The 26,916-nt window shown below is 49.3% G+C and overlaps 3 protein-coding genes across 8 annotated transcripts; 2 read left to right on the plus strand and 1 right to left on the minus strand.

The window, feature by feature from the left end:
* Positions 1-580: 580 nt before the first annotated feature.
* LOC3290224 (uncharacterized) lies at positions 581-5,297 on the plus strand. Of its 4 annotated transcripts, none has more exons than XM_061643040.1 (5): positions 581-1,241; positions 2,340-2,606; positions 2,669-2,964; positions 3,031-4,462; positions 4,554-5,297. In XM_061643040.1, the coding sequence occupies exons 1-5, from the start codon at positions 1,208-1,210 to the stop codon at positions 4,604-4,606; spliced, it is 2,082 nt and encodes a 693-aa protein (XP_061499024.1). In that variant the 5' UTR covers positions 581-1,207; the 3' UTR covers positions 4,607-5,297. The 4 variants fall into 4 exon arrangements, with proteins under 4 accessions (XP_061499024.1, XP_061499025.1, XP_565459.3 ...); XM_061643041.1 differs by having other exon boundaries at positions 2,669-2,955; XM_565459.3 differs by having other exon boundaries at positions 2,669-4,462.
* Positions 5,298-7,571: 2,274 nt separating this feature from the next.
* Positions 7,572-10,308, plus strand: LOC1270319 (uncharacterized). Of its 3 annotated transcripts, XM_309003.4 has the most exons (4): positions 7,572-7,987; positions 8,065-8,182; positions 8,646-8,801; positions 9,261-10,308. In XM_309003.4, exon 4 carries the CDS (start codon positions 9,276-9,278, stop codon positions 10,071-10,073), a length of 798 nt encoding a protein of 265 aa, XP_309003.3. In that variant the 5' UTR covers positions 7,572-7,987; positions 8,065-8,182; positions 8,646-8,801; positions 9,261-9,275; the 3' UTR covers positions 10,074-10,308. The 3 variants fall into 3 exon arrangements, with proteins under 3 accessions (XP_309003.3, XP_061499030.1, XP_061499028.1); XM_061643046.1 differs by having other exon boundaries at positions 7,735-7,987; positions 8,065-10,308; XM_061643044.1 differs by lacking the exons at positions 7,572-7,987; positions 8,065-8,182; positions 8,646-8,801 and adding an exon at positions 8,846-9,142.
* Positions 10,309-15,163: 4,855 nt separating this feature from the next.
* LOC133391200 (probable serine/threonine-protein kinase kinX) lies at positions 15,164-18,374 on the minus strand. Its single transcript, XM_061643043.1, has one exon. The coding sequence runs from the start codon at positions 18,097-18,099 to the stop codon at positions 16,075-16,077; it is 2,025 nt and encodes a 674-aa protein (XP_061499027.1). The 5' UTR covers positions 18,100-18,374; the 3' UTR covers positions 15,164-16,074.
* Between the last annotated feature and the right edge of the window lie 8,542 nt (positions 18,375-26,916).

A 26,916-nucleotide genomic window follows, 5' to 3' on the forward strand; every position in this document is an offset into this window, starting at 1 on the left:
TCACCTCGCCAAACCAATGCAATAAATCAAAGCCTTATCTAGGTCCTCTTTAACAAATGGACACAAAACGAGACGCTTGTTGTATGTCGGTGAGAAATATTGTGTTACTTTAATGCTTCCGTATTACCTTCGAACGGTTCGACTGAACTTACTCACACACACACACACACATGCACACGGAGCACAGTCGAAGAATTTCCCCGCTTTTCTATCGTGTGCGTACCAAATTATTCGGCTCCATCCAGCGGCCACCCCAAAACAAAAAAAAAAACAAACCCCAACCCCAATGGAAAGAGTGAGGAGAAAGAAAAGCCAAACGTACAGCGCGAAAGCTCACCCGGGCCGGGCCCGAACTGCCGAACGGTGTCAAGAAAGTGGAGATCAAAAGCGAAGATCGAAACACAGCTAACGATCGCACGCGGAAAAGGAATCGGTGGCTCGGAGAGGTCGTAAACCGTAAACAGCTACTACGCACTCGAACACTCGGTGGACGGGTCCAACGGGGATGGGAAAACTCCTCTTCCCTCCCCATGGAAGGGGCTGGGGATCGGCGCGAAAATGTTTCAAAATTTTGTACACCCGCCCGGGGAAGGTTTATTCATTGGCCAGCGCTTGCCCGGGACGGAAGCCGTGTTGTGCTGTGGGTAACGAAACTAGCGGAAAAGGTTTTAGACAACGCACGACGTGTGAAGCGTGTTCGTCGCGTCACAGTGACTTGGAAAAAAGGGTTTGCCACCTTTCACGCGTGTACGGTGGTCGCGACAAGCAGTGTGTAAAACGTGCATGTGCTGGGTGCCAAAGAAAAACGGAATCCCAAGACGCGAACAAAGAACAACAAATCTAATCAAAGTGAAAATCCTTGTTCTGGAAAACTACCCGAACAAATTATAAAACTATTAGCGAGTGAGAGTGTGTGTGTGCGTGTCAGAGTTCTGGTGAAAACGCTGCTGGGAAAACACGTTTGAGATCCACGCAGAAAGCAAAAAGGCACCGGGTCGGAACGTGCTAGACACAGCGACAAACCTTCCCTGCAAAGATTGAAAAGGTGGAAATTAATTTTCACGTGTGAACGTGTGCTGTACGTGTGTAGCATTGTGGAAGCGGAATTCTGTGAGCGCGGCCGGAAAAACCAACTACCGGGTTCCTTGACATCCACAGGCAAGACGAACGTGCGTTGCGAGTGACGAAGAACAAAAAATAAACCACGATGCGATCCTTGTGGTTGTTTCTACTGGTGGCAGGTAAGCGCGGACGGCCGGGGACGGTCGCACAGGCAGCCCTTGCCGTTTGTAATTTAAAATGTGTCCCACACGCTCCGGTTCGTGCGCGGGTTTTTTGCATTGGTGGCCAACTCATTATACCAAATTACTTCGCTTAGCGTTTCGGTTCCGTTTATGGGGGTTTCCTTCTTTCGATTTTCATCTCATGTGTTGGCTGCTGTTTGAGATGGCATTTGCAATTAATTCTCGGCGGCAGTGGAATTTGGTTTTGTGGCGAGAATGGGGGTTTGATTTTTTGAAGAAAATTAATTCCACCAGCTGTTTTTTTCTTCTCTAATTGCAATCTTGTTCTTTGAGATTGCAGAATCAAACGTAGTAGAGGAAAAACGATATCAGTGAAAAAGTGTTTTATTCGTCGGGATTTATGTCTGCTGAGTTTTTTTTTGGAATACCAAAGATCGGAAATCAAGATAGTGCAACCGAAAATAGTCACAGGAAATAGTCTAAAAAATGTTAAACAGGAGATTACAATTCATCTGCATGCATTTTGAATTATCACAAATGATGTTTGTAAATCTTTATTCAAATTGAGTAATTCATCACTCAAAATTCTAACTAATTCCAATGCCCAAAAGTTAGCTTTGAATATATTAATGAGTTTAATTCAACTGCAAAATTGTCACAATTTAAGAAAAACTCTTATTTTAGTCCATTTTGACGCTTTCAGAAAGATATTTTTGTTAAGGTACATAAGATTAGGTTCAAAGTACGGACCTACTGAAGCTCTGACGCAATTGAACGCTCAACCCTATTAATAAGAAGATTTTTTCAGGGATTCATATTAGAAAGAAGGAGGGCTTTTATTAACACTTTCTTACGGGTAGTGAGCTTTACGTGATGGAAATTGGACCAATTCACCAACCTTTTTGGACAGGCAAGCTTAAAATTCCTATTGGATTCCAAATGAGTCTGTCCAAAAAGAGTGTTTTAGAGCCCACTGCACATAATGTTGACTTCCCGTAGGAAAGTGTTCTATAATTATCAAAACTCCTGTGAACTGCAGTATGTGCACAAATTCAGAAAAGTCATATTCTAAATCAATAACTTTCCCCTTCCTAGCGCCACTGGTACTGGCGGAGGATAAGCTTAAAAAGCCCAACCCCGCCGTAGCGCCAGCGGTGGCCTCCACGTCCAAGATCGCCGACAGCGTCGCCAGCCCCAGCGTGACCGAGTACAAAAAGACGCTCATCCGCAAGCCGAAGCGTTCGAACGGTGAGATTCCGCTGCTGATCATCCGTCCGGTGGACAAGCGGCGCAAGATCTACTTCAAGGAGCCGACGGTGAAGATCGCGTCCGGCGGTGTGGCCACGTATGGCACCTATCCTGGTAAGCAATTCGGTCGCTTTAGATTGCTGCCGCTTTAGACTAATTGACGATGGGCCTTTCAGAGCTTCATACGAACGACGGTGAGATGTTTACGCTCGAGCACATGCTGCCGATCCTCAGCCTGGAGGGCATGCTGAAAGGGTTCTCCAAGCACGGTCCGAACCACTTCGTACCCTCGCCACAGTTCAAACCGTCCGACATCCATCACCTGGTGGCGCCCCAGAAGACGAAGGAAGAGTATCACCATCAGCTCGCGCCGCTAAAACCGAGCCAGCTGCTGTCGATCTCGCACAAACCGGCCGAGGCCGTGCCGGCCCAGACGCTACCATCGCCGCCGCCCCCGAACTACGTACCGGCCGTAAATTCTGAAGATCAGCTACTGAAACTTGGTCAACCACAGCCTTCCTTTTCGCCCCTGGTACAGGACAAGCCGGCGTTCGTCAAGCCCGAGCAGCTGCCCGCCAGCTTCAACTTCAAGGTGCAGGAGGAGGTCGGCCACTACAAGGTGAACGCGATCCCGCTGTCGAAGCCGCCGGCGGCGTCCGAGCCGCAGCACCACCATCAGCACCACCATCCGGCCCATCAGCAGCACCATCACTACGGGCAGCCGACGGCCGGGGGCGCCACCAGCTACGTCGGCAGCCAGCAGGGTAAGTCGCCCCAGCCGCCCCAATCGCAGCCGCTCTACATCCATGCAGCGCCACCGGCCACCGACCACCACGCGTCCAGCAGTGGCAGCAAGTGGCAGGAGGTCGTCCCGAAGAAGTCCCCGCAGGTGTCCGTGTCCACCAACTTTTACCATCCGAAAACGATCGTCACCGAGCAGGACCAGTCGCAGCACACGAAAGCGTACGCGCAGGCCCAACAAGCGGTAGCAGCACCGCCGTCCCAACAACAGCCAACCGTGCAGACGCATCTGAGCTACTACTTCCCGAAGGAAGAGTCGGCACCGCAGTCGGCCCCGGTCGCCCACCACCAGCACGGCCAGCAGTCGGCGACGTCGTACAGCAATGTGCAGGCGAGCGGTAGTGCACCGACCGGCGACCATCTTGCCGACACGCCCGCCGAAAAGCCCATCCACAAGACGTACAGCTCGCACATTAAGCAGAAGTACCAGAAGCAGCACCATCAGCAGCCGCACGTCTTCATCCAGAAGTACTTCGAGTTCCCGTCCAAGCCCGGTACGCACCAGAAGAACGTCGTGAGCGAGTTCCACGGTTCGCACGGTAACGAGACGTCCGACCATCAGCATCTGCCCGAGCCGCAGGCCTACGCCGCTCCCCAGTATCTGCCACTGCCCCAACCACAGGCCCTTCATCAGCCACAGCACGCGGTCAATGGCGGTCCGGGGGCGCAAACGCTTCACCTGCAGCTGCACCACCCTGTACATCATCCGGTGCACCATCCGATGCATCACGGTGGACCTGCTCAAAGCTACTGGAAGTTTGGGCGTCGCAACCAGGACACGGCCCAGGCAGTCAAACCAGTGGTAGAGCACACGAACGAGCCGGACCATCACGATAGCCAGCATGCCGGTTCGGTGCTGCGCCCGGTCAAGCACACGACAGTGACCATCGGAACAAGCACGGAGTCGGCGCCATCCACCGGCAAGGACAGCAAGGACGGACAGCCCCAAGCTCAGGATCGTATCGATCAGGGTGCGCAGACGACCAACAGCACTGCCAGTGCGTCCACCAGTGCGCCGACCCGAACGCCCAAGCAGATCCAGCACGGCTGCGAACGGCGCTGCATTCGCAACACGGTCGCCCAGGCGTACGAGCCCGTGTGCGGCACGGACGGTGTGACCTACTCGAACCGGGGCAAGCTGCGCTGTGCCCGAACGTGCGGTAATGACGGTAAGCAGCCGAAGATCATCTCTCCAGCTCCAAATTGGAACTAAATACCTTGTGTTCATGCCACATTTTCGGTGTTTCTTTCTTTCTCCAGATCTCGAGATACGATCGTACGGCGAATGTTCCACGACCTCGCGGAACGCATAATTGACCTGTGCCTGGCACAAACGGGCCCACAGCAGATAGTTTCATTTCCGCTTTCACTCATTCACTCAGGCTGCCGGCAGTAGTAGTAGTTACCCTCGATTATGGAGTGTGGAACGGAAATGATGCTGCCAACAACACACACCAGCGGTGGGGCATGGTAATCTCTTAAACGGTGAAACAATATCGATTGCCGCCTGATCCATTGCCGTGTTCATCTTTCCTGGGGTTTTTTCCTCCTCCCGCCGTAAATTGTTTAAACATCGATCGGGAAAATTCGATCGCTTCGAGCGCGGGCAACCTGAGAGCTGAGTGATTGGGTGGAGAGTGAGAGAGAGAGTTACCTGTTTTGATCCAATTGGCGATCAGGGAAAGAAGAAAACGTAATTAGTGATTTATTTATTTATTGGATTCCTCACCTCGGGAACCGTTGCTTTGTTACCGGGTTTTCTCTTCTTTTGGTTTTCTTTTGTTTTTGTTTTTTACAATCAATTCATTTGCAGTCGAATCGACTCGAACACACCTACACATCTACAGACATATACACACACATCTACAGACAGACACGCTTAGATATGTAAGATTATTTTAATTTCCTTGCGCAATCTCTTTCATGTGGTTGGCAGGAGGCAGTGGAGTAGACGTGCGGATGAATAAAATGGTGATGATGATTAATAATAAAACTTAGAAAGAATGTTTTGCTTAGCAAAGCGAACTGGTGAAAGAACGGGATACTTTTATGAGGTTATGATGATTAAAAGGTGTGAAATATCCAGTGTGGTGATACTGATTATTTTGTGAATGTACGAGGAACGCGAGGAATATTGGAAGACATTCGAGAGGCTGCCAAAGGTTTCTGATAACGGATTTAAGCATACATTATCATATCAGACTTACCGGATGACCTAAAACATGGCCAGGAAGATGCCAGATATTCAAAAAATAAATCAAATTATGCCGTTCTAACACGTTCATTAGCAAAAGGACTAGGACTAGATGTTTGCTGCTTGGGATCCCGCTCCTCGCCGAACGTGTTGAGCACGCCAGGGTGGCATTTATCACGGGAACCTTAAACGGAACCATCGACTGTCCTGAGCTGCTTTCGTGGATTCACCTCTATGTTCCTGCCAGAATACTCCGTCGCCGGTCAATGCAGGCAGTCGCTGAAACCCGAACAACCTTTGTCTTTCGTAACTTCCTTATTTGTATGTGCCGTCTACTAAATTCAGCTGACGATCTCTATAAGCCTAGAATGACGATAGCAGAACTGACTTCACGTTTAAGTGTTCGAAATGCGTCCAACAATAACAATATATACATGTTCTGTTCGTTATTTAATGTATATTGTAATCAAAATTTGACTCGAGAGAGTTTTATAGTCCATCGATTAATAAACACTAAACTAAACTAAACTAAAATTGAACGATATCTCAGCCGATGTATCTTCAACATTCGGATACAATTTGATTTAAATTAGCAGCATCACTAGGGTCTAATGGACATGTATTGAATATATTTTTGAATATTACTAGTCAACATGTGCTCTTCTCGCATCCGAAAATACTGGTTTCGGACCACATCACGATCCTTATTTGGTGGGATCCTGGGTTAGATCTAACGAGTTAGCTATCTACTACGAGAATGTCTATTAGAACCAATTTCGTAAGAAAATTTATAAACTCTAAAATACTTGCAACACACTCGATTAAATTCATATACATAATGGGGATCGATCCAAATGGAAAATCAACATTAACCGTTTACCTAATTTGGGCGCATTTTATGTGGAAATTTACGTGTTTATCGTGATTTTAGAATTCTAAACAGGTTAGAATATATTCTGCAACCATAAAATCTTTTATTAAAAAAAGTTTTTCTCTTCTTCGTCTTCTTCTTCTTCTTCTTCTTCTTCTTCTTCTTCTTCTTCTTCTTCTTCTTCTTCTTCTTCTTCTTCTTTTTCTTTGACACAACAACCGTTGTCGGTTAAGGGCTGCCTCTACCATTAGTGGGCTTGGCTTTCAGTGACTTACTGACTACACATAGCCGGATAGTCAATCCTACGTATGGGGGCACGGTCCAGTTGGGGATTAAACCCATGACGGGCATGCTCGTACGACTAGTTGATGAATGTACTAGAGATGGGTTCTGCGGATCGCACCCACGGTTCCGCTCCGGTTCCGGCAAGTATGATTCCGATTTTGATTCCAGAGAGAAGGAATCGCTAGTTCCACCGGAATCGTCGGAATCGTCCAGAATCGTCTGAAATCGTCTGGAATCGTGCGGAGTCGTTCGAATAGTATGGAATCGTCTGGAATCGTCCGGAATCGTCGTAATCGTCCGGAATCGTCGGAACAGTCGGAATCGACCGGGCGATTCCGGGCGATTCTGGTCATCTCCGAGCGATTCCGGGCGATTCCGAGCGATTCCGGTCGATTCCAGACGATTCCGGACTGTTCCAACGACTCCGCACGATTCCGGACGATTCCGGGCGGTTCCGGCTTTTCGGATTGAACCTACCCTTCGGAACTGGGTTCGAAATTTGTTGGAATCATCCGGACCCAGTTCCGCTTTTTTGTGCGTTTTGCCCAACTCTAGAATGTACCACGAGACCGACCAAAACTGGTTTACTGTTCTGGTTCTTTTAGTAACGAACCCTGCCAAAACTATTGGCTGACAGCAAATCTGCCAATAAATGTTTAACTATACTGCAACATTTCATCCTAATGCGTTTCATCGTACGTTTCTTTTTTCCAATCTTGTATGCGCCATCATTATTCGAGTACGAAAAATACTTCAAAATACAATTCATTTCAGGTATCGACATCTTAACGTCTGTTTATTCCAACGAGCTTTGTTTAAAATTTGAACTGGCAAAAATGTACTAAATATTAATCGTTTTAGCACTCATCGTGCAATTTTGACCATCTTGTTCTAAATTCTACTCCCACCGTGAACGACCTGTCATCGGCCGCTGCTATAAAACGCCATAATACCAATTTTATTAATGAAAATTCAAACAATTCAATAAAAATATACTAAAAATCAGTAGCACCCAGGCAATTTGAACTTTTCCGCTCCATTTTAAACATTTTTTCAAGTAAAAAAAACCATAACCCCAAATCGCCACTTGTTTACATCACTGTGGGATGTAAACAAACAAACAAGACGTCATTTGGCGGCAATCGCGAATCGGTGCGTTGTGTGTGTGATTGTGTGAGTGTTTATTTTTTCGTTCTTTCATCTTCTTCTCCAAGCACGAAGGCCAATTCTGACGAGGAGACAATTACAAGTGCGCTTCATCCATTTGAAAGCATTAGATAAGATCAAGTACGTGTTTCGTGGCAGCAGCTCCGGCAGCAGCAGCAGCAGCAATCGCATCAGGAGGTCTATCATCCGCTCGCGTCGTTCCGAAATAGCACCATCATACCCGTACTAACGCACTTATTTTCGTACCCTTGCAGTGAATGGCATCGAATGCGGCACTGGGGAAGCTGATTCTGGCCGCTACATTTAGCGCGTTTCTCTACTACGTGCTGTGGGTTGCTGTACTGCCGTTCATCGTGATCGACGCCAGGGATGGTAAGCGGGGGCTTCTGTTCTGTTTACAGCACAGAATCGATCGCAGGGAACGGAAAAAACAACCACCACAGGCGTGTGTTGAGCATGTGCTTGTGTGTGCGAGTCACAAAACAGCTTCACGCAATTGATGGACAATAGAGGAGTCTCCATCTCCCTCCACCTCTCCCCGGCCCGTGCGTGATGGCACCAACATCAATCTAATGGATTGCGCGAGCAACGGAAGCAAAAAAACATTGCTCACCAATAACCTTGAGCCGGGTCGGTTCGGTCGCGCTTTACATGTTGACCCTCATGGCGCGCGCGAGCTCTCTCAAGCATTACGCGTTCCGTACGAGGCGACGGTTCGCTAGCACACGGTTCTAATTGGTTCTATTGCATTGCGGTTGCGTTTCGTAGCGCCCGTGGTCTTAAATTGTGTCGTGCACGAGCGCCTGATTCTGATTCAATTGATCTTCATTTGCAGAAAGTTGGATCTATGCGCTGTTTCCACCGATGAAGTTTGCATTCCTCGTGCCGGCACTGTTCGGTGTGGTGCTGCTCGGCGGACTGTCGGCCTTTTCGCTGTACCATTTGCGGGACCATCTCGGAGCGCGATTTATCCGACCACAGTAACGCACAGGTAAGCGAGCGGGTGTGTGTGTGTGTGTGAAAGCGAACGTTTTCGTTAATCTGTTGCTCAAATCTTCAAACCAAACACGACAAACGCTCTTTGCACAAAGATGTCATAACAAACAGCAATGAGCGGTTTAGAGCAGGCACTAGACAAGATAAGAAATTCACTTTAAAGGTTTACGTTAGAGCCCCCCTCACGCTCGTCGTGCTGCACACGAGAAAATGATTATAAACCATAATCATATTCTCGTGCAGCGGTTCGTGTTGATCACGCGTTACCAACCCATACCGCGGACGACGGCCCGCCGTTCTTATCGCCCTGTTTTAAATGATTTACCCTCGGCAAAGGTACGCTGTAGTACGGTTGCTCAGTGTTTCCACTACCCTAGTACTAGGTCGATCGTGCATTTTGTTGTACACAGTGAAAAGTGTTGTAAAACCATTTCCCTTGTTACCCCGCCCGTAGCGACCGTGCCACACCATGGAGACGTGGCTCGTCATCGGCATATCCGGGGTGACGAACGGCGGCAAGACGACGCTGGCCAAATCGCTCGAAGCATACTTTACCGCCCACCTGCACAAAACCTTCTTCAAGGAAAATCTCATCCTCAACAAGGTGGTTGCGCTGTGCCAGGACGATTACTTCCTGCCGGTCGACAGCCCCCGGCACGAGATGGTGAAGAAGCTCAACCACATCAACTGGGAGATTCTCGGCTCGCTCGATATGGACCGCATGTGCCAGGACATTATGCAGGTGCTGGGGCAAAAGTTCATCCTGTACAACTGCCACCAGCTGCGGCGCGCTCGCAGCGACGAGGACAGCGAGATGGGCGAGCGGGTCGAATCGATGGACGAGTTCAATCTGTTCGCCGACCACTTCCTGAGCAACTTTCTGGCAAAGTACGATGAAAACGGGACCGGCAGCAGGACGACAAACTTGATCAAAAAGTCCAAAAACGAATCGTACCAAAGCATGAACATCAAGATCAACGTGCTGCTGCTGGAGGGCTTTCTGCTGTTCAATCACTCGTTTACGCGCGATCTGTGCAGCATCAAGTTTCACATCCATCTGCCGTACGAGCGGTGCTACGCCCGGCGGGTGCAGCGCGTGTACGATCCGCCGGACGTGGTCGGCTACTTCGAGATGTGCGTGTGGCCACTGTACGAGAAGCACTATCGGGAGTTTAAGGGCCGGAAGGACATCTACGTGCTGAATGGGGAGATAGCGCCGGACAGCATTTTCAACTATGTGTTAAACAGCATCAAAGACTTACTGTAGTAGCTGTGGGTAGAGAGTATAAGTTGGTTGCTCATAACCAGCAGCAGCAGCAGGTAGAACAGTTGTCGAACAATTCCAGAGACGGGTTTCAAGAGTTCCTTAACCCCTGTAAGCAGCGACTAGGGTGTAAGCTATAGAAATATATATACCAAGAGAGCGAGAACGGTCTCGTATGGACATACGCGTTTAAGCCGTGTTCAAAAAGCACGACACCGCGGTACAGTGTAACAACACACTTTCGTTTGTTTTTTGTACATGTCACACGTAACGCCTTTCACGACACATCCGAATCATTTCGCCCGCCCATTCCCGCCCCCCCAAGGGCGATCTCACTTATCGGCACACAGGGAACAAAGGTGAACCAGCGTTGCGAATGCGATATGCAAATAACTTTCTTTCTCATTTACAGTAGGGAAACATCCAACATCCCAAAAAAACCGGCGTGGCGCCGGCAACACCGAGAGGGGGCCAAGTTTCATTTTCGCCCTCGGTTGTTGTTGATTTGTATGATTTGGGCTTCTCGCGTATTTTTTGTTTGGTGAGTGCGGGATTTTTTTTTTCTCTCCGTTCACTCCAATCGTTTTCACCGATCCGTGTGTGTGTGTTTGCTTTTTTTCATACCGGCATCCGGTCTCTGTTGAGATGATCCGTTTTGGGGGGTTTATAGAACCGGTTTTTTTTTCGGTGGGGAGAGGTTCAGTGCTGCCGGGTGTCTGGTTCGCCATAATCCCGACGCGTGCAGCAAGCCACGCATTGGCGAGGGAACGATGCGTAACTGTAGAATATTTTAAGCGATCGCAAACGGTTACGGTTTAATAGCTTGTTTTGGGAAAGGCACGTTCTGCTCCCTCGCCGTTTAATGCTATTTCTGAACCCCTCCCCCAAGGGATCGCCTTCGCACGCATCCTCTCCTCCTGCCTTGTTTGCGAAGTACTGCTCCCACTCCCAAAAATGGCCAAAAATAGCATGAAACCGGTATCGATCCTGTGCCCGTGCCGTGAAAGAAAGTAGTCGAATGAAAACGAAAGCCGCTCAAGCGCCCGGCGTGTACCCGCACCTGGGTGGATGCGCGAATCCACCAAATGTTTAATTCATGCGTGTGAAATAAACAAAAAAAAGCAGCCGAAGAACCCTGGCCGCAAGTGTGGTTTGATAGTGAACTGGTTGCTCGAAATTCGAATCAGCGATCGTGGTTTGTGTTTCCGGAACCCGCACGCGGCAACCGCTCCACACACACACACACACACTCACAAAAAGGGGTGAAAAGATTGAAAGTTTCGCACGAAAATAAGGAAAAGGGTAAAGTGCATTAACCTTCATTGGAGCTCCTGCGAATCGAAGCGCCGTTTTCGTGATTGTGAAAACTGGGATTGCAGCGAGCGCGCGTTAGGTGCATCCTTCGGTCAATGTACGCGGACCGCTTCCACAATGTATGCGTGTGCTTTAAATTAATTGCAGCCCTTGTTTTCGCCACTCGTCGTTGCCATTCGTTTTATGCTGACGAGAAGAGAGAACGAAAGAGAGCGAGAAAGAAAAGTAAAGTCCCTGGCGGGCTGCAAACGCGACTAAAAGGTTGATTGACAAGGCTTAATAAAACTGGTCGTTTAGCTCTGCCACAAATCCCTTTAGAATCTGGCTCGCGGCCTGATTGCTCCCCTGGGGGAGTTCACCTAAGGCAAATGGTGCGTTTGCCCTCACCCTCACAAACCCGCAAACCGTGCGCCAAACCACTCGCATAAATCGCGTTTTCCACAGGCGGGTTGCGGAGGCATATGACACGTGTCGTTGGGGCAGCAGACGGGGAGGAACACTTTCTGGAGTGTTTTCGCTCTGCTTCTTTTTTTTTTTGCACTGACAGGGCAGTATTTTCTACCGACCCTTTTTTCCGTGTGCGCGCCCATTTGCTGCTCATAAATGCTGCCCGGCCCGGTTCGTCGCTTACCCTGTGCCGCACAACGCAACACGACGTTAACGATCCTTTCCCAGGCGGAGAAGCAGCGGAGAACAGCGAACGAACCTTTCATACAAAACCGATGCCAACGCGAGAGGTTCATTAACTTACTCCTATAAATCTTTGCAAAAATCTCCCCATCTTTCAGCCCCCATTCCGGTCACTCGTCGCAAAACCATCCCTCCCTCCACGAGAGGGCAGTCGCACGTTCACAGCCAATTATATTATTATGTGATCGCGAGCAAGCCGGCTGCTCGGTTCTGGTTCTAGCGTGCCGAAGAGATGCATCAACGCGAAAGCGAATCGTCGGGACCAGCGCGCCCCATGGGCGATCGATGTCTAAACACGGGCTCGGTCAGGTTGTGGTGTCCATCTAAGGCACATTTCGCACATTCGCCACTTACCGCTAACAGCGGTCCGTGTTCGAAGCCACCACAAGCAGCAGAGCAGAGGTTGGTGGTTTTCTTTTGCTCCGTTTGGCGAGCGCGAGAGCCCTGCTTGACCACGGGTCGTGTCGGGTCATTGTCGGGCGCGTCGGAGATAGGGGAGCAAAGGGAGGAAGTAAGGGCACGAGAGAGCGAGAGAGACAGGGGGGGGAAACACAAGGGAGATATTGAAGATATAATTTACAACCGACGGATGTGGTTCGGGAAGAGGAACATAAAAAACACACATAGAAGGATGGGACGAAACCTGTCCGGGACGCGCGATAGACGGACGATAGCAATTTGCGGGGATTGGAAAACCGTGCAAAAACCGTGCAAAAAGGATGTGCGGCTGATTATTTTTAATGCCAGCCGTCGAGCGATGGCCGAGCGACGCGCTCTCGCAGCAGGCAGCGTTCTACGCGATGGACGGGATAGAAATTCGTTACTGCGAAGGGGTTTTTTTTTTGCTGAAATATATATTTTAATGTACGTGCTAGATTAAACTAGGCAGAACGATCGCTGGGAAACGATTGAAGAATGTCATAAATAGTTAACCACAAGACGCAGTTTACAGGTAGTTTGTGGTGGTGATACTCGACCTCGCCGGAGGAACCAAAATATTAAACGAAATGGCATAAATGGATAAATGGAAATGGTTATGGTACTATAACTAATGTGAAACCATGTTATAAGACGATCGGCGACGTTGAATGTTGACATTTGTACACATAGAACTATCAAGCGTTTTAAGCGTTTGTGACAATATTGCTAGTAGTTGCTTGACACTAGAAGTACTAAGCGCTTTAAGCGTTACAAAATTGCTAGCAGGAGCTTAATACAAAATTGCAATGAGCTCGATTATGTTTTTTTTTTATATATTTCAATTAATTTTTACAATCCAAAAACTCTCTCTCAATCTCTTACAGGGTTATCTAAGTCACTTTCGAATGTAAACGTTGTTATTCACCGCGTGCAAAATGTTATTCCACATCGATCTGACATTTCATTTCCATTATCATAATTTTAAATTTCTTCAGCATGATTTTCAACACGTCTCAAGCTGGATTGAGTTTGACAGTTCTTTGTGATGTGTTGAAAATCATGTGTATGAATTGAAAATTGATTATGATGCAAGTACACCATTTGACAGCTGTTGAAAAACATCTTGTAGGCGGTGAATAATGATGTACACATTCTAAAATAACTTGGAAACCCCCTGTAACTACATGTAGTACCATAGCTAATGTGCTAATTTATAGGACGATCGCAGACGTTACAGGGTTTTCCAAATCAGCTTCCAATGTAAACATTGTTATTCACCGCAAGCAAAATATTGTTCCACGTCGATCTGACATTTCATTTCCATCATAATAATTTTTAATTTCTACAGCATGATTTTCAACACGTCTCAAGCGAGATTGAGAGTTTGACAGATCTTTGTGATGTGTTGAAAATCTCTTGGATGCGATGAATAACAATGTTTACATTCGAAACTGACTTGGAAAATGCTGCAAGTTTTGAAATTTATATACATAGAACTATCAAGCGTTTTAAGCGTTAGTGACAATATTGTTAGTAGTTGCTTGACATTAGAACTACTAAGCGCTACGATTGAAGCGTTACAATAGCTTAAGCTCTCAAGAGCTTATTGCTCAATTCAAATGAGCTTGATCATTGGTTTATATATTTTAGTAATTTTTTAAATATAAAAATACTCTCTCAATTTCTTTAATACTTCAACAATATTTAGTTGCTATTGATAAATGGTTCATTTAATTTAAGCGTTATGTTTCAAAATACCTAGTCCGTTAGGTTAGTTTCTCCTGAAGTTAAGGTCCCAAAAGTTGGAACTTTTCATCATCTCTTGACTAGATTGTCCCAAAAAGATCTTAATTAAAGAATCTGCAACTGCTTTCGCGTCAAACAGCGTTATCACCGAATGAGTGAGCTCAAAAACGCTTACACTTCATGTCTCGCTGGCAAACGCTCCTGCCTCGCTTGAGGGCACTTTCGTTGAACTTGAACTTGACCTTGACTCCACGAACCGTGTGCAACCATCCCGTTGTACCCATCGCGAGCAAAAGGGCCATCCCTCCCTCCCTCATGTCTTGACGGTTTGCGCACTGCGCAATTGTATCGCGATGTGCGCACCACACATCTGGCGCGGCTGCCCAGCCCAGGGGTAGCTTCTGTGGTGAAGAATCTCTTCCCAACGAGAGACGCGGGGTGTAAGTGTGTCTGGAGGGGCCGGACCGAAGATGGGTTGAAACTGCGCGAAGAATCAATTTATTGGCCCGATCGCTGGTGCGCTCTTGGTCTTCCTGTGCCCGCCACCAGCCAGTTAATGGGCAGTTTTGTGTGACCGTAGATGGAAAGCAGGCAGGCAGGCAGGCAGGCAGGCAGACAGAGAAGAAAATTGGCCCGTGTGTCGTGCTGCCGCTGTGCGGAGCCGTGAGGGCATTTGCCCCTGTATCCCGAGCGGTGTAGAGTGACTTGTCCACAGCAACATGGTAAGACCGACGAACCCCAATGCAATGGGAGTGCAATTATTTGCCGTTCCGTTTTAGTGCCGTAATTTCTAAGATCGTGCGCTGGATAAATTAGATTCGTGGTACGCAAGAACCACCACCATCACGCGTGTGTTCTGCGCACGAAGCAGAAAAAACGAGATGCTACATTTAAGAAATAAAGACTGATATAAAGATGAAGGCTTTTTTTTACAAATTTTTATACATTTTATTACTTTTTTTGTGCTTACATATTTTTTTGTTTGCCGTCAACCATCCACAGTTGTGTGGACGGTGTTCCTGCCTGTGCGCGTGCACATTGTTGCAACGCGCATCGTGGCAACCCCTCTCTTGCTATCTCTCTCTCTATGCTATCTCCTGCTGTGTTATGCAATCTTAGCATGCCCTGAAACAATCCGGTCGCCATTCTACGCCTTCTTCTCTTTGCCATTCCTCTTTCGCAGAGCCCATGATCCTGCCGACATGATCGTGTTTTTCGCTCGTTCTGTTTCTTCTGTGTGTTTTTTTTTTTGTTTGTTTTAACCTGTTGCTTCTTATCTCCCCTTTTTCCTTCTACCGCTCACAGAATCACAATGCAATAAATTAAGAAAAATAAAAATAAAAAACCGAAAGAAAAACTGCCGCCCAACCGGGGATCCACCCCCTGGCCGCCGTGTCGGGACCGACTGCCGACGGTGCGTGTGCGTTTAAATAAATAAGTTAGGAAATGTGTCTCTCACCCCCTTCTCGCCCACTCTCACTCTCTCTCTCTCTCTCTCTCTTACATCGCGCCTTGCTGTCTGTGTCGGTCCGCACCCTGCCGGTTTGGCCGCGGATGGCGTTTTTTGCAGTTTTCTTCGAACGGCGTTCTTATGCTGTTTTGTTGCATTTTAAAATGGAAAAAAAGAAAAGTCTTAAAAAGGGAAGCGACGAACCCCTACTCAGGGGACGGGGTGCAATGCAAGTAGTTACATTCCTTAGAAAAAGAAAGGAATCAACACTTGACGCGCCCACTTGTGCACTGTGCATCTCTCCCTCCCTCTCCCTCTAGCGTTTTTTGCGTGTCTGTATATGGCTTTTGTGTGTGTGCGTGAGTGTTGTGTTGTGTTTGTGGCTTAAGCGGCTGGCGTGTCCTGGGGCGTATCGGCGGGTGCGTTGGCCGTACCCTCGGACTGGGTGGCCGGGGCAGCCGTGCTTGGTCGGAAGAAGTTCTGCACGCCCTGCACGATGTTCTGGATCGGGTTCGGCTGCTGCTGCTGCTGCTCCGAGTTGGTCGCCGGTCGGTTGAACACCGAGCCGACCGCGTTCTGCACCTGCTGGATGATGTTGGGACGGGTGGTCGACTCCGCCTCCGCGTTGGCGTTGGCCGCGTTCGGGTTGAAGAAGTTCTGCACGTTCTGGGCGAGCTGCTGGACCAGATTGGGAGCGCCAGTCGTGGGGGCCGGGGCCGACTCATCCTGGGCCACCTCGGCACCGTTCTCGGCGGCAGGGGCAGCGGCGGGCGTGTTGGACGGGCGGTTCAGCACCTGGCCGAGCGGGGTCGCCTGGATGAAGCCCTGCACCGGCTGGATGATCTGCTGCAGCAGGTTGGGGCGGGTGGTCGAGCTGCCGCCGGTCTCCTGGCGCACCTCGTTACCGCGCAGCGCCTGGTGCGGCTCCGCCTCCACCTCCTTCACCGGCACGAGATCCTCAGCGATCGGGACGGACTTGACGACGCCGGCCGGCTCCTCCACCGCAACCGGAGCTTCCTGCTTCTCCACGTTCTCCACCACTTCCGGCACGACGACGGCCTTGACGGCGGGCGCAACGGCGGCTTCCGGCTCGGCGACGGCAGCAACCTGCTCCTTCTTGGCCTCCTCCACCACGACCGCGACCGGCTCGTTTACAGTCTCAACGGGGGCAGCCTGGCGGAGCGACTCAACCGGAGCGACGACCTTCTCCTCGACGGCTTCCACAACCTTTTCCTCGGCGGCAACGGCAACCACATCGACAGCGGCGGGCTCTTCCACCGGGACGACCGGGGCGACCGAACGGAGCGACTCAACCGGAGCGACAACCTTCTCCTCCACCGGCTCGACCACAGCAACAACCTCGGGGACGACCTTCTCGACCGCCTCGGCAACCTCCGGAACGGCAACGGTGCGCAGCGACTCGACCGGGGCCACTTCCTGCTCGACGGCGGCCACTGCCGGCTTCTCCTCAGCGACGACGACCTCCGGGACGACCTTAACCGACTCTTCGACCGCAACGACGGGCAGGACGGACTTGAGCTGCGGCACCACCTGTTCCACGGCCACCTGCTTCTCGGCCACCTCAGCGATCGGGACCACCACAGCGACCGGCTCGGCCACCTCAACCACCGGCTCGACCGACTTGAGCGACTCAACCGGGGCCACTTCCGTTTCCTTCACCGCCGCTGGCTCCTCAACGGCAACCACCTTCTCCTCGGCCTTGTCCAGGATCACCTCAGCAACGGTCTTGACGGCGGGCACAGCGGGGACCTCCACCTCGGGCTTCTTCTCCTCCTCAGCGACAACGACCGCGACGGGCTCGGCCACCTCCGCCACCGGAGCGACACTGCGCAGCGACTCAACCGGCTCGACGACCTGCACCGACTCCTCGACCGGTGCGGCAGCGTTCTCCACCACCGCAACGACGGGCTCGGCCACCTCCGGCACGGTTTCAACGGTGCGCAGCGACTCCACGGCCGCCGGTTCCTGCTCGGCGACCGCCGGAGCGGCCTCCTCGACGGCGAGCTTTGCCTGCTGCTGTTCGGCGGCCACCACGGCCTCCTCGACGGCCTGCACGACCGCAGCCTCCGGGACGGCAGCATCAGCGACGGCATCGGCAACAACGGCCACCGGTTCGGCCACGTCGGCCACCGGTTCGGCCAGCCGCTCGGACTCGACCGGCTCGACCGTCTTCTCTACCGGAGCGGCGGCGGCTTCCTCCTCAACTGCGACCGGAATCTCCGCCCGCTTCAGCTCGGCCGGCTCGGCCACCTTCACGTCCTCGGCCTGCGGGACCACTGCGACCTGCTCGGCCGCCTGCTCATTCTCGCGGCCGACGCGCGTCAACGAAGCACTTAGCACACCGCCGACGGCACAGGCCAGCGCACAGATCAGCAATAGCTGTCGCATTGTCTGTCCTTCCGCTTGATCGATGCTCTCTGCTGGGTTTACCGCAAAAACCCCGCAACAAACTTCACTTCAAGGTATACTACTACACACACAATACAACCGAATGTCACACAAACGTTTTTTTTTTGTCGCTTTAGTCGCCCTTTTGGGAAGGAAGAATTTTGTGAGGCGGATGCGGTGATGCTGCTCTGCTACTAAATGGGAAAAAAAACCGGGGGACGACGATCGGCCGATCTGCACCGGGCCAATTAATGTATCCGACTGAATGTAAAATGAGAAAGAAGCTCGGTTTTATACGAGCCGCTCGGCGCTCGACGGTCAGCTCGGTCCCGGCCCGACCGACGATGGCCGACGACGGGACGGGGGCCGGGCCGCGGCGACCGGACGGGCTGCGGTGCTGGTGCGAAGGGAAAGTGGGCACGCATTGTGCCCGGGCAGGCGCCCGCACGCAGCCGATGACCCGTTAGCTGTCTTCTCTTTTCCCTGTGTGTGTGTGTGTGTGCTTTTTTTGTGTTTCCTTCATCCCTACCTTGCTTCTTTCTCTGTTTGCTTGCACTGGGATCGACCGGGTTCGTGTCTTGTGTTGCCACAGCTCTTCGTCCACTTCGTACTGTCTTCTGTCGTCTTATGCTTATCGTTCCATCCTCTTTGCACTCTCCCTTGCGGGTGGAGGGAAGAAGGAGGAGGGTTTTGCTTTCGGTGCTGGCGCACGAGAGCTTCCGCTCGTACGGTTTCGGTTTTGTTCCTTTCCTTGAGCTTTTTCCCTTATCGTGCATCCCTTCCGACCGGGTCGAGCAAACGCATTATGCGCCGCGGGTGAAAGAACGAACGAGAAAGTATGTACTGTATGGGGGAGGGGGGGGGGAAGGGTGTGGAATTGTCTGGTTTGGGGGGTGGGGGAGACAGTTCGCGATGAATCGCGTCAGGATCGCAGAAAGAACGAGCTTTTGCAAACGAACGAGAACACTACCACCAACCGGAAAACCGGGGGTGGGTGAGGGCAGGGAGGTTCTCCTGTTGGAGCTTGTTTCGGAGAGTGATTTTGTTGTCGACCGGTGTCTTGTTTTCCTCCCCTCCTGCTCGGGGAAGGGCAAGGTGGACGGGGACACAAGCACACAATCATAAATTAGCAATTGGAAATGCTTACTGCGGGCGTGGAAAATCTTGTTCGATGCATCTCGTTACATGCCGCGCATGCTGTACAGGGCACAGGGCTAGGGTCAGAACGATCTTGGCACCACAGGGGTGTGTGTGTGTGTATGTGCGTGTACGTATGCTGTGTGGCCAAGTGTGAATGCATCGATTGATCATTAAGGGGAACGGGGAACGTGGCGGAGGCCGAGGCCGAGGAGTTGTGCAAACAGCAGCGAGTTAGTGTGATCGGATAGGCTGATTCTGTGATATAGTGGAGTCGATTGAGTCGAATTATTTTACAAAGAATGGAGCAATTCTAATAAAAAAGCACATCTGCAAGCCATCCTGAAGCTCTTTGTTAGGTACGTGCGTTTGCTTAGCAGCGTAAGCGTTGAGAAGAAGGTTTCTTTGAAAGGAAAATAAAGGTTATTCTTATCACTATCGTTTTAAAGTCCGAAGTAGAAAGGTTCGCTTTATTTACGTTCAAAACAGTTAGCCAACTAAGATGGTTACATAGTGGAATGGATATATGCTTGGTTTAATGCAACACAGTTCGCGAGATCAAATCTCATCTGGATCCTCTTGAAAATCTGTGGTAAAAAACTTTTCTTAATAATATTTTCCATTAAGCACAACATCTGGATACTCTGGAATGAGCTGCTTTCATGCCATTAAACGAACGGTCACAACCAAGAGACAAAAATTTAAGGTGGATAACATACATACGTTACCTTACAGATTGATGATTCATGCATGTTTTAAGATTTGTGATTATCAACCTCGAAACTCCTCGAAACCGGCATGATCGCATAGCATTTTACATTTTACGCATTTTACAGCGATGCAGGGGCAGTTTCATTGAATCATTTCAAAGATTTATTCTGATTCATTGAATCAGAATCAGATACATCCGACTATTCCGTCAGTTCTCAATAGCTCTTTAGTTCTCAATTCTTAAGTTCTCAATTAACAAATGTTGATCTCTTTAGTTCTCAAACAAATCAATATTTGTTAATTGCATCCAGTACTCTATTCTTGTTAAAGCTTCAAATGAATAGTTAATTATTTTAAAGATATCCTAATTTCTATCGTTTATATCATTAGGCTAATGTTTTCCTTTTTTCACTGTAATTCATACCTTTTTGTAGCACACAAGGCAACATACATACCTTCGTATACTTAGCATGTCATAGTAAATTCACCATGGAGCCATGGAGAAACAATGACCGGGCATTTTCCTAAAACTCGTTCAACCCGCAATAATCCACCAAGTGCAGAGACACACACAGCTTTTTGCTTTCCATTGTAAAAGAGTAACAGCACCAAGGCGGAGACTAATTTGCGCACTCAAAGAGCATAGAGCAGCATCGCTTTCCTTCGCAACCCATCCCGCTTAAACGAGCAAAACCGCATCCGCAGGCCAGGCATTAGAAAGAGCAAATAAAGCAATAAACGACACCCTGAACCGACCGCCGTCCCATTTCTCTTGCCGCCACACAGACACACACATTCTACAATTACAACCGGGCGAAATGCTAATGTCAAGTGCCAAAATCCCTGCGCCGGTCTGTGGCCCGTTTTGTGCTGTGCTGCTCACAACCCGTCGTCACAGCATCCCTTCGCACCGTGAGACAGGTTCGTGGGCCCGCGCTGACCAAGCCATATCAATCAACATTTACGAGGGCATATCAGGGCACGGTGGGTTTTTTTTTTTCGCGCTGGTGTGTTGTTTCGTGTTTTATTCATCCCGTACGGTTGTTGTTTGTTTGGTTGGCATGCGATTTTTGTGCGGTAACGGTGGCATTTGTAAAGTCCTACGCCCCTCCGTGCACGGGGATAGGAGAACCGTCTCTCACTTCCTGCTGTCAAAAGAATGGTTGTTGTTTCTAAGGGGGCATCCTGGGGCAGTCAGAAGCGGGTGGCAGTAGAACGAACTGGACTGGAAGTTAAACGCAGGCCAAACTAAGTCGCGCTTGGACCGGCTTGCTCCGATCTGCCGTTATATTGCCGTTGCCACTTTCTTGCTCGATCTTGCGAGAAGATCGTCGCTCGTCGCCGCAGCCAAATTAGTTCAACACTCCCGGGGCTGCTGGGACAGTGACAGTGTGTATGTGTGTGTGTGTGTGTGCTTGTTTGTGTGGTAAAAACCCGGGGCGCCCTGTGACCGTGGCCCTGCGTTATTGGCTTCGGAATAAATTACTCCACCACCGTGGCTGCTATCCCCTCATTGCCAAGTCCGCTCGATGAAGCTGGGACCGTGTGCTGGAAGGTTAACGGGACTTCATGATCAATAAAATTTCTCTCCCGCTCGCCCCTTGGAGCAGCCCCTTGGGGGGGGGCAACAGTGTAGAGGGAAGGAAAACAGCCAAGCCACACACTTTATGGCAATGAGTTCTGGTGGGCGATGTCCCTTTTTTTTTTGTTGTTTTGTTTGATTCTCCGCCAGCCCGGCGGCAGCATGGCGAGTGCTATTTTTAGGCTCTACGACCCTAGGCCTAGATCGGCGGATATATCACCTTACATCGGCGGTTGGGTCAGTGGCCTATTAAGCCCTTAATAGTGGACTGCAATCTTCACCCGGCCCGGAGGGATGGAATTTTTCAAAACATAATACTATCGTTCGTCTTAAAAGCTTCGCTTTACGTCCCGTTTTTTTTTTTGTTTTTCTTCTTCTTCATCCACAAATGCACCATTCTGCCGCTGCCATTAGCAGGGGAAGGGACCGAAAACGGGCGATTAGAAGATTAGAACGACACACAATGGTCCAAACTTCTCGAAGAATGAAAAAAAACTGACCTGAAAGAAAGAACTGTTACGCCCGTTAAGCGACAAACGCAGCAAACCGCTCTCGTGACGATAAAACATAAACCCTCCCTCGTTAATGGAGCCATTTGCTGGAGCCGAACCGATTTGACTGATCTTGTGGTGACATTCCACACGCTTGTCCCGGCCCATCACGCACTCATTAGAATCGGTGCTCCGTACCAATCCGATGGCTTCCTCGCTCGCTACGGGACGCTGACCCGATCAAAACCCACCCACCCCATCCCAGGGCCGCCCAGTGGGGTGGTACTTCTGGCCGAGAATGTGCATTCGCCGCGAGCACGGTGAAGATAAAATGTTTTTATTTTTATCGCCAGCGCTTCGCGCACTGCTTTCTTTCACTCACTGAAGCTGCTCGAGAAGGTTAATTTATTCTCCTGAGGGGCAACGGGTGCGGGGGTGGTAGGAGGAAGGCAGAAGGTTTTGCTGCAGTAAAAACAGGTTCAGCCCGCCCGTGTGTCCGTGTGGCCCTTTTTCTTTCCATTGCCCTAACTCGAAGCCTTCTAGCGGTGTGAGACGCCGAGAAGCTTCCGAAGAAGCCACCGATCTTTAGGGAGGCGTGTGGGTCCCGGGTCCCGGATCGCATGCATGTTATTATGCAATTTGAGTGTGTGTACACTGTGTGTGCAAAGAGTGGTCCCGAGCGGTGCAAGAGCCGCACGATGATGCGGCAGGTTTTCTGCTGGACTGCTTCTTGCTGGACGCCAGCATTGCCCCGCGCGCGAGAGCTCTTATTATCGTCCGTTTTTATTGCTATTTTCATTGCAATTGTGAGTGAGTGCATTTGGTATACGCGTGCGAGTGTTCATCTTCCCCCGCCGCTACACTGGATGCACCATTCTGGACAGAAGCATTTTCTCCGCACCGTGCGCTTTTACTCCTTTGACAGGTTGCTTTCGATCATATGCTGCTCCAGAGGGGGACGGGGAGGAAAGCGCACGAGCAACGAAAAGAGAATCCTGTTCCGCGAGTACACTGTCGTGCTAAAAATAATGCCACAGCGTTTGAATGGTGCCACTTATGGCAGCACTGATGGCGCTTGATGATAAGGCGAGAAATGGGCCCGGACCGCCATCACGTCCATCATCATCATGCTCATCGTCATCAGCGTTGACGTCGTCGTCGTCGTCGTGATCGTTCTGGTCGTCCCGCAAGGGAGAGAGGAATTAATAGCATCTACATCTTCAGCGTTTAATTCGTTCCACCGCGCGCAGTAAGCATGAAAAACACGGGCAGAAAATAATAACTTTAAAAATAAATCACCTCACTTAAGCGTCCGCCGGCTTGCGAGCAACACTTTTTGGCTCGAAAGACTTCAACGCCACGGCAGGCGACGAACCCCCCTGGGCCCAGGGTTGACCGTTTGACAAATGGCGCCAATGCGGCGACGGGGATGATGGCTGTGCAGAAAACAAGAATTCACTGTCAGCGTCGCAAGAGTAGACCGCTGGAATTTCGCTCACCAAAACAAAACTGTGCTGGCGACTGCATGTGACGGGTGAAATTAGCTTCACCGTGTGGCGCGCAGTTCCGAGTCACCGTGCTGGTGTTGTTGGAAGACTTTTTTTCGCGCGTCACAACGTCATATACATCGATCATAAACAGCCAAACAGGGTCAACTGATGTGTGGCTAATCCCGATTCCCCTGAAACCGGAGGGACGGACCGCTATGGTGTGCCGTAAACAACCACAATTTCTAACCGCCTTCCGCTTCCCCGGCAGGGCCCGGCACACCGAGCAGGAGGCCGGTCAAAGCAATGGGGAGGAAAAAGTTGACGGATGATGGCTTTCGAGGCTCGGACTGATCAAGCTGTCAAGCTCTCGGAGCTCAATGGACCGATCCGGTTGGGAGCGATGGGGAAGTTTTACTATCGACTGAAGCCTTAACCTGGGACCTTAACGAAACATTCTTGTTTTGCTTCCCCAAGCTGCTCCGGGGTTTTGTGTGTATTTTTTTTTCGATGGCCCTTTTTGGTGGTCAGATACGAACACAGTTCAGGGGGAGTTGTTTTTTTTTTTGTTTTTGTTTCAGACGGTCGATCAAAATCTAGGTCAAATTGCGGCCAAATCTCGACATACACGCGGACCCCCTGCTGCCCCGTTGTAAAACCATAAAAGGAAAGTGTGATTGTGCTGCTGTGAGCCGCGAAATTCGGCGACCCGAGCGAAAGCAAACTGTTCCGGAATCACGGTATAAAATAAATATCTTCTTGCTCGCTGTCGTTTCGCGTAGGGTTGTTGCCTTTTTTTCATGCTGTCCAATATTTGCACCCATTTGCCAACGGGGCTTTCCGTATGCTGAGACACCGGATGTTGCTTTCTGGTTTGCGCTCGTACCGATAGTGTTTACGTACCTAGTTAACACACTGCTTACAAGTGAGGTAAGTAGGGAGCAGCATCGTGAGGGTATGATAGGAGGCAAAGTCTGGGCAATGATGAGTGTGTCGCACTTTGGTCAGACACGCCGGAAGGCAGTGCTCTGCGGCCAAAAACTGCAACATGGAACGAGTAACTGCAGTGCTCTGTACTTACGACCTTGGCATTGACACGGGCAAGCGTCCATCGTTCATATCGTTCCACCGTGTGGAAGGTTCGAGAACCCTTCGGTGGGTAGGATCGCTATCATTTCGCGATATTTTCTTCGCCTCTTTTCACTTGTATCATTTGTGTGTGTTTTCTATGCCTTGTACAAATTGTTTCGTAGAATGTTATGATTAATGATTTCTTTCGTAAGATAATTCTTTACATGAATTTGATTCAAATATGCATGTGGTAAATTGTTGTGTTTTTTTGCTCTCTGTTCATCAATACTGCAGAACAAGGAGCAAGAAGTTCAGAGAGGAGTTTGTTTATCAATACTGTAGTGTGTACGATGAGATTTTTGTGAAATAATTCTTACACGATTCTTCTACCAGCGCAACGTTACTCATGTGGGATGATTATAAAGCGCTAGGTATTCAAAATCGGACACTCTTCAGCAGTCCCTTGTACAATTTTCATAGTGTTTTATATTTTTCTAGAATCTGATAAATGCATCGCAAAGTAGGAGCCGAATTGGATGTTAACCATGAATAAGCTTCATTTTAGTATGAGGCGTTACCATGTCACTAGCTTCTATGATCTAAAAATCATCACACTGAGTAAGAGTAAGTGAAGAAGAATTGAATCCTACTAATTATATGTAGGACTCAGCGCTCAGCGAAAAAGAGTTTATGTGAAAAATGCTCTTTACTCTATGTATACGCTGCAATCTTGTGTACGATTATACTATGTATACTATGTATACAATTGCAATCCAGCGGTCAGTATATGGACACCACAAAATTGATCCATATTCTAAAATAGATCTGACTAGACTGTTAAACAGTGTTTTGATACACAAATGATCATTGAACTCTTTCGTCATTTTCCGTTCTAAACCTAGGGTCCTATTGGCTCTACTGATAATGGCTTCTATGTGTTTTGTAAAAGTTAGTTTATGATCTAGTAAGATACCAAGATGGCGAATTGGTTCTGCACGGTTAATCGTTTGTCCATCTATGTCATAATTATAATAAATAGGTTGTCGGGCACGAGTAAACGAGATGAAAGCACACTTATCTATACAAAGGACAAAGCATCATTTTAATCACGCTTTGCAGTTCGTTATAGTCGGAAGGTCTGTTAACTGGACGAAATATTTTCACATCATCTGCATACATGAAGTAACGGCTGATCCTATAATATCAGTAAAAGTAAAAGGATTTATGGACCACTGGTCAGCACAGATATTCAGCGGTTTAAACTACAACATATTGAGTCATTAGATGGGTCAGAGGAGGAGTGAGTTGAATGTGAAAAGGATTAGTAAAGAATATTTTCAATAAATTGTATTTATAAGTCTTTAAAGAGCGTGTGAAAGCTGAAATAATTATCAACACTTTTCTTCATTCTTAATCACTTTGCAAATCATTGCAATCACTCCAATCTCTGAACTTCGTGAATTTTTTTAACTCTACTAAAGATTTATTATTAAAATGATAATAATAGATACCTCATTTATTCCATTTGTTTATGAGGACATCTAAGGGATGAAACATCAATAAAACTAGAATTATGCCTTGAATCAATCTAAACTAATAAGAATAAAAAACAAACCTTTAATTACCAATATAATTCTTTATTTCACTACCAGTGCTATTTATATCGGCTTCCTATAATTATAAAGGGCCACCAGTGCCTCCCCCTTCCCCGACCCAACCGTCGCCATTTCTCGCGCGTCTTGATTAATTGAACTCGGTCAATCGTATTCCGACCCCGCGGGGCAGGAATGTGGCGGCCGCGTGTGTCGACTTCTCTTCCGCAAAGTCTGCATTTTCGCCTGCTCAGTTTCCACTTGGTGTCCGACAAAGGAAAGCCACCACCGGGACGGATCTTCCCGAACACACACACACACACACACACACACACACACACACACACACACACACACCTGGTCACTCAGCATAATGCGTCATTGTTCGGGGACGGCGGGCATCGTGACGCACGCTCTCCGGTCGATCGCATTGAAATTGCATCCAATTGCGGCGGTGCTCTTGCGTTTCGTTTTAATTCACGACCACCACCCCCAGTTGTCCCAGCTCTACTCGCGTTTTGCTATTGGACTGCCTGCAGCTGGACATGCGTTTGACGTCGCAGCTTATGGGTCTGCTACATAAACGCCCGCGAGACGGCGCGAAACGGATGAGGCGTGTATGACGAGCAGTTCGTTCCCGGATCGGGTCGGCGACGTGCATCCCATACCAAAAGCCTTCCCTGGACGCCGCGGACTGATTGAGAATTCAATGTGCCCGCCGCGATCATTGCCGCGTCCGGGCGAGT

Source organism: Anopheles gambiae, chromosome 2, assembly GCF_943734735.2.
Source record: "Anopheles gambiae chromosome 2, idAnoGambNW_F1_1, whole genome shotgun sequence".
NCBI lineage: Eukaryota > Metazoa > Arthropoda > Insecta > Diptera > Culicidae > Anopheles > Anopheles gambiae.

What these genes read in the sequence shown, in the direction of transcription:
- LOC3290224 (XM_565459.3), top strand. Translation starts at nt 1,208, where the DNA reads ATGCGATCCTTGTGGTTGTTTCTACTGGTGGCAG. An exon ending in GTTGTTTCTACTGGTGGCAG is followed by an intron (nt 1,242 to 2,339) that starts GTAAGCGCGGAC and finishes TCCCCTTCCTAG; the next exon opens with CGCCACTGGTACTGGCGGAG. An exon ending in CACGTATGGCACCTATCCTG is followed by an intron (nt 2,607 to 2,668) that starts GTAAGCAATTCG and finishes TGGGCCTTTCAG; the next exon opens with AGCTTCATACGAACGACGGT.
- LOC133391200 (XM_061643043.1), bottom strand. Translation starts at nt 18,099, where the DNA reads ATGCGACAGCTATTGCTGATCTGTGCGCTGGCCTGTGCCGTCGGCGGT.
- LOC1270319 (XM_061643044.1), top strand. Translation starts at nt 9,017, where the DNA reads ATGATTATAAACCATAATCATATTCTCGTGCAGCGGTTCGTGTTGATC. An exon ending in ATGATTTACCCTCGGCAAAG is followed by an intron (nt 9,143 to 9,260) that starts GTACGCTGTAGT and finishes CCCCGCCCGTAG; the next exon opens with CGACCGTGCCACACCATGGA.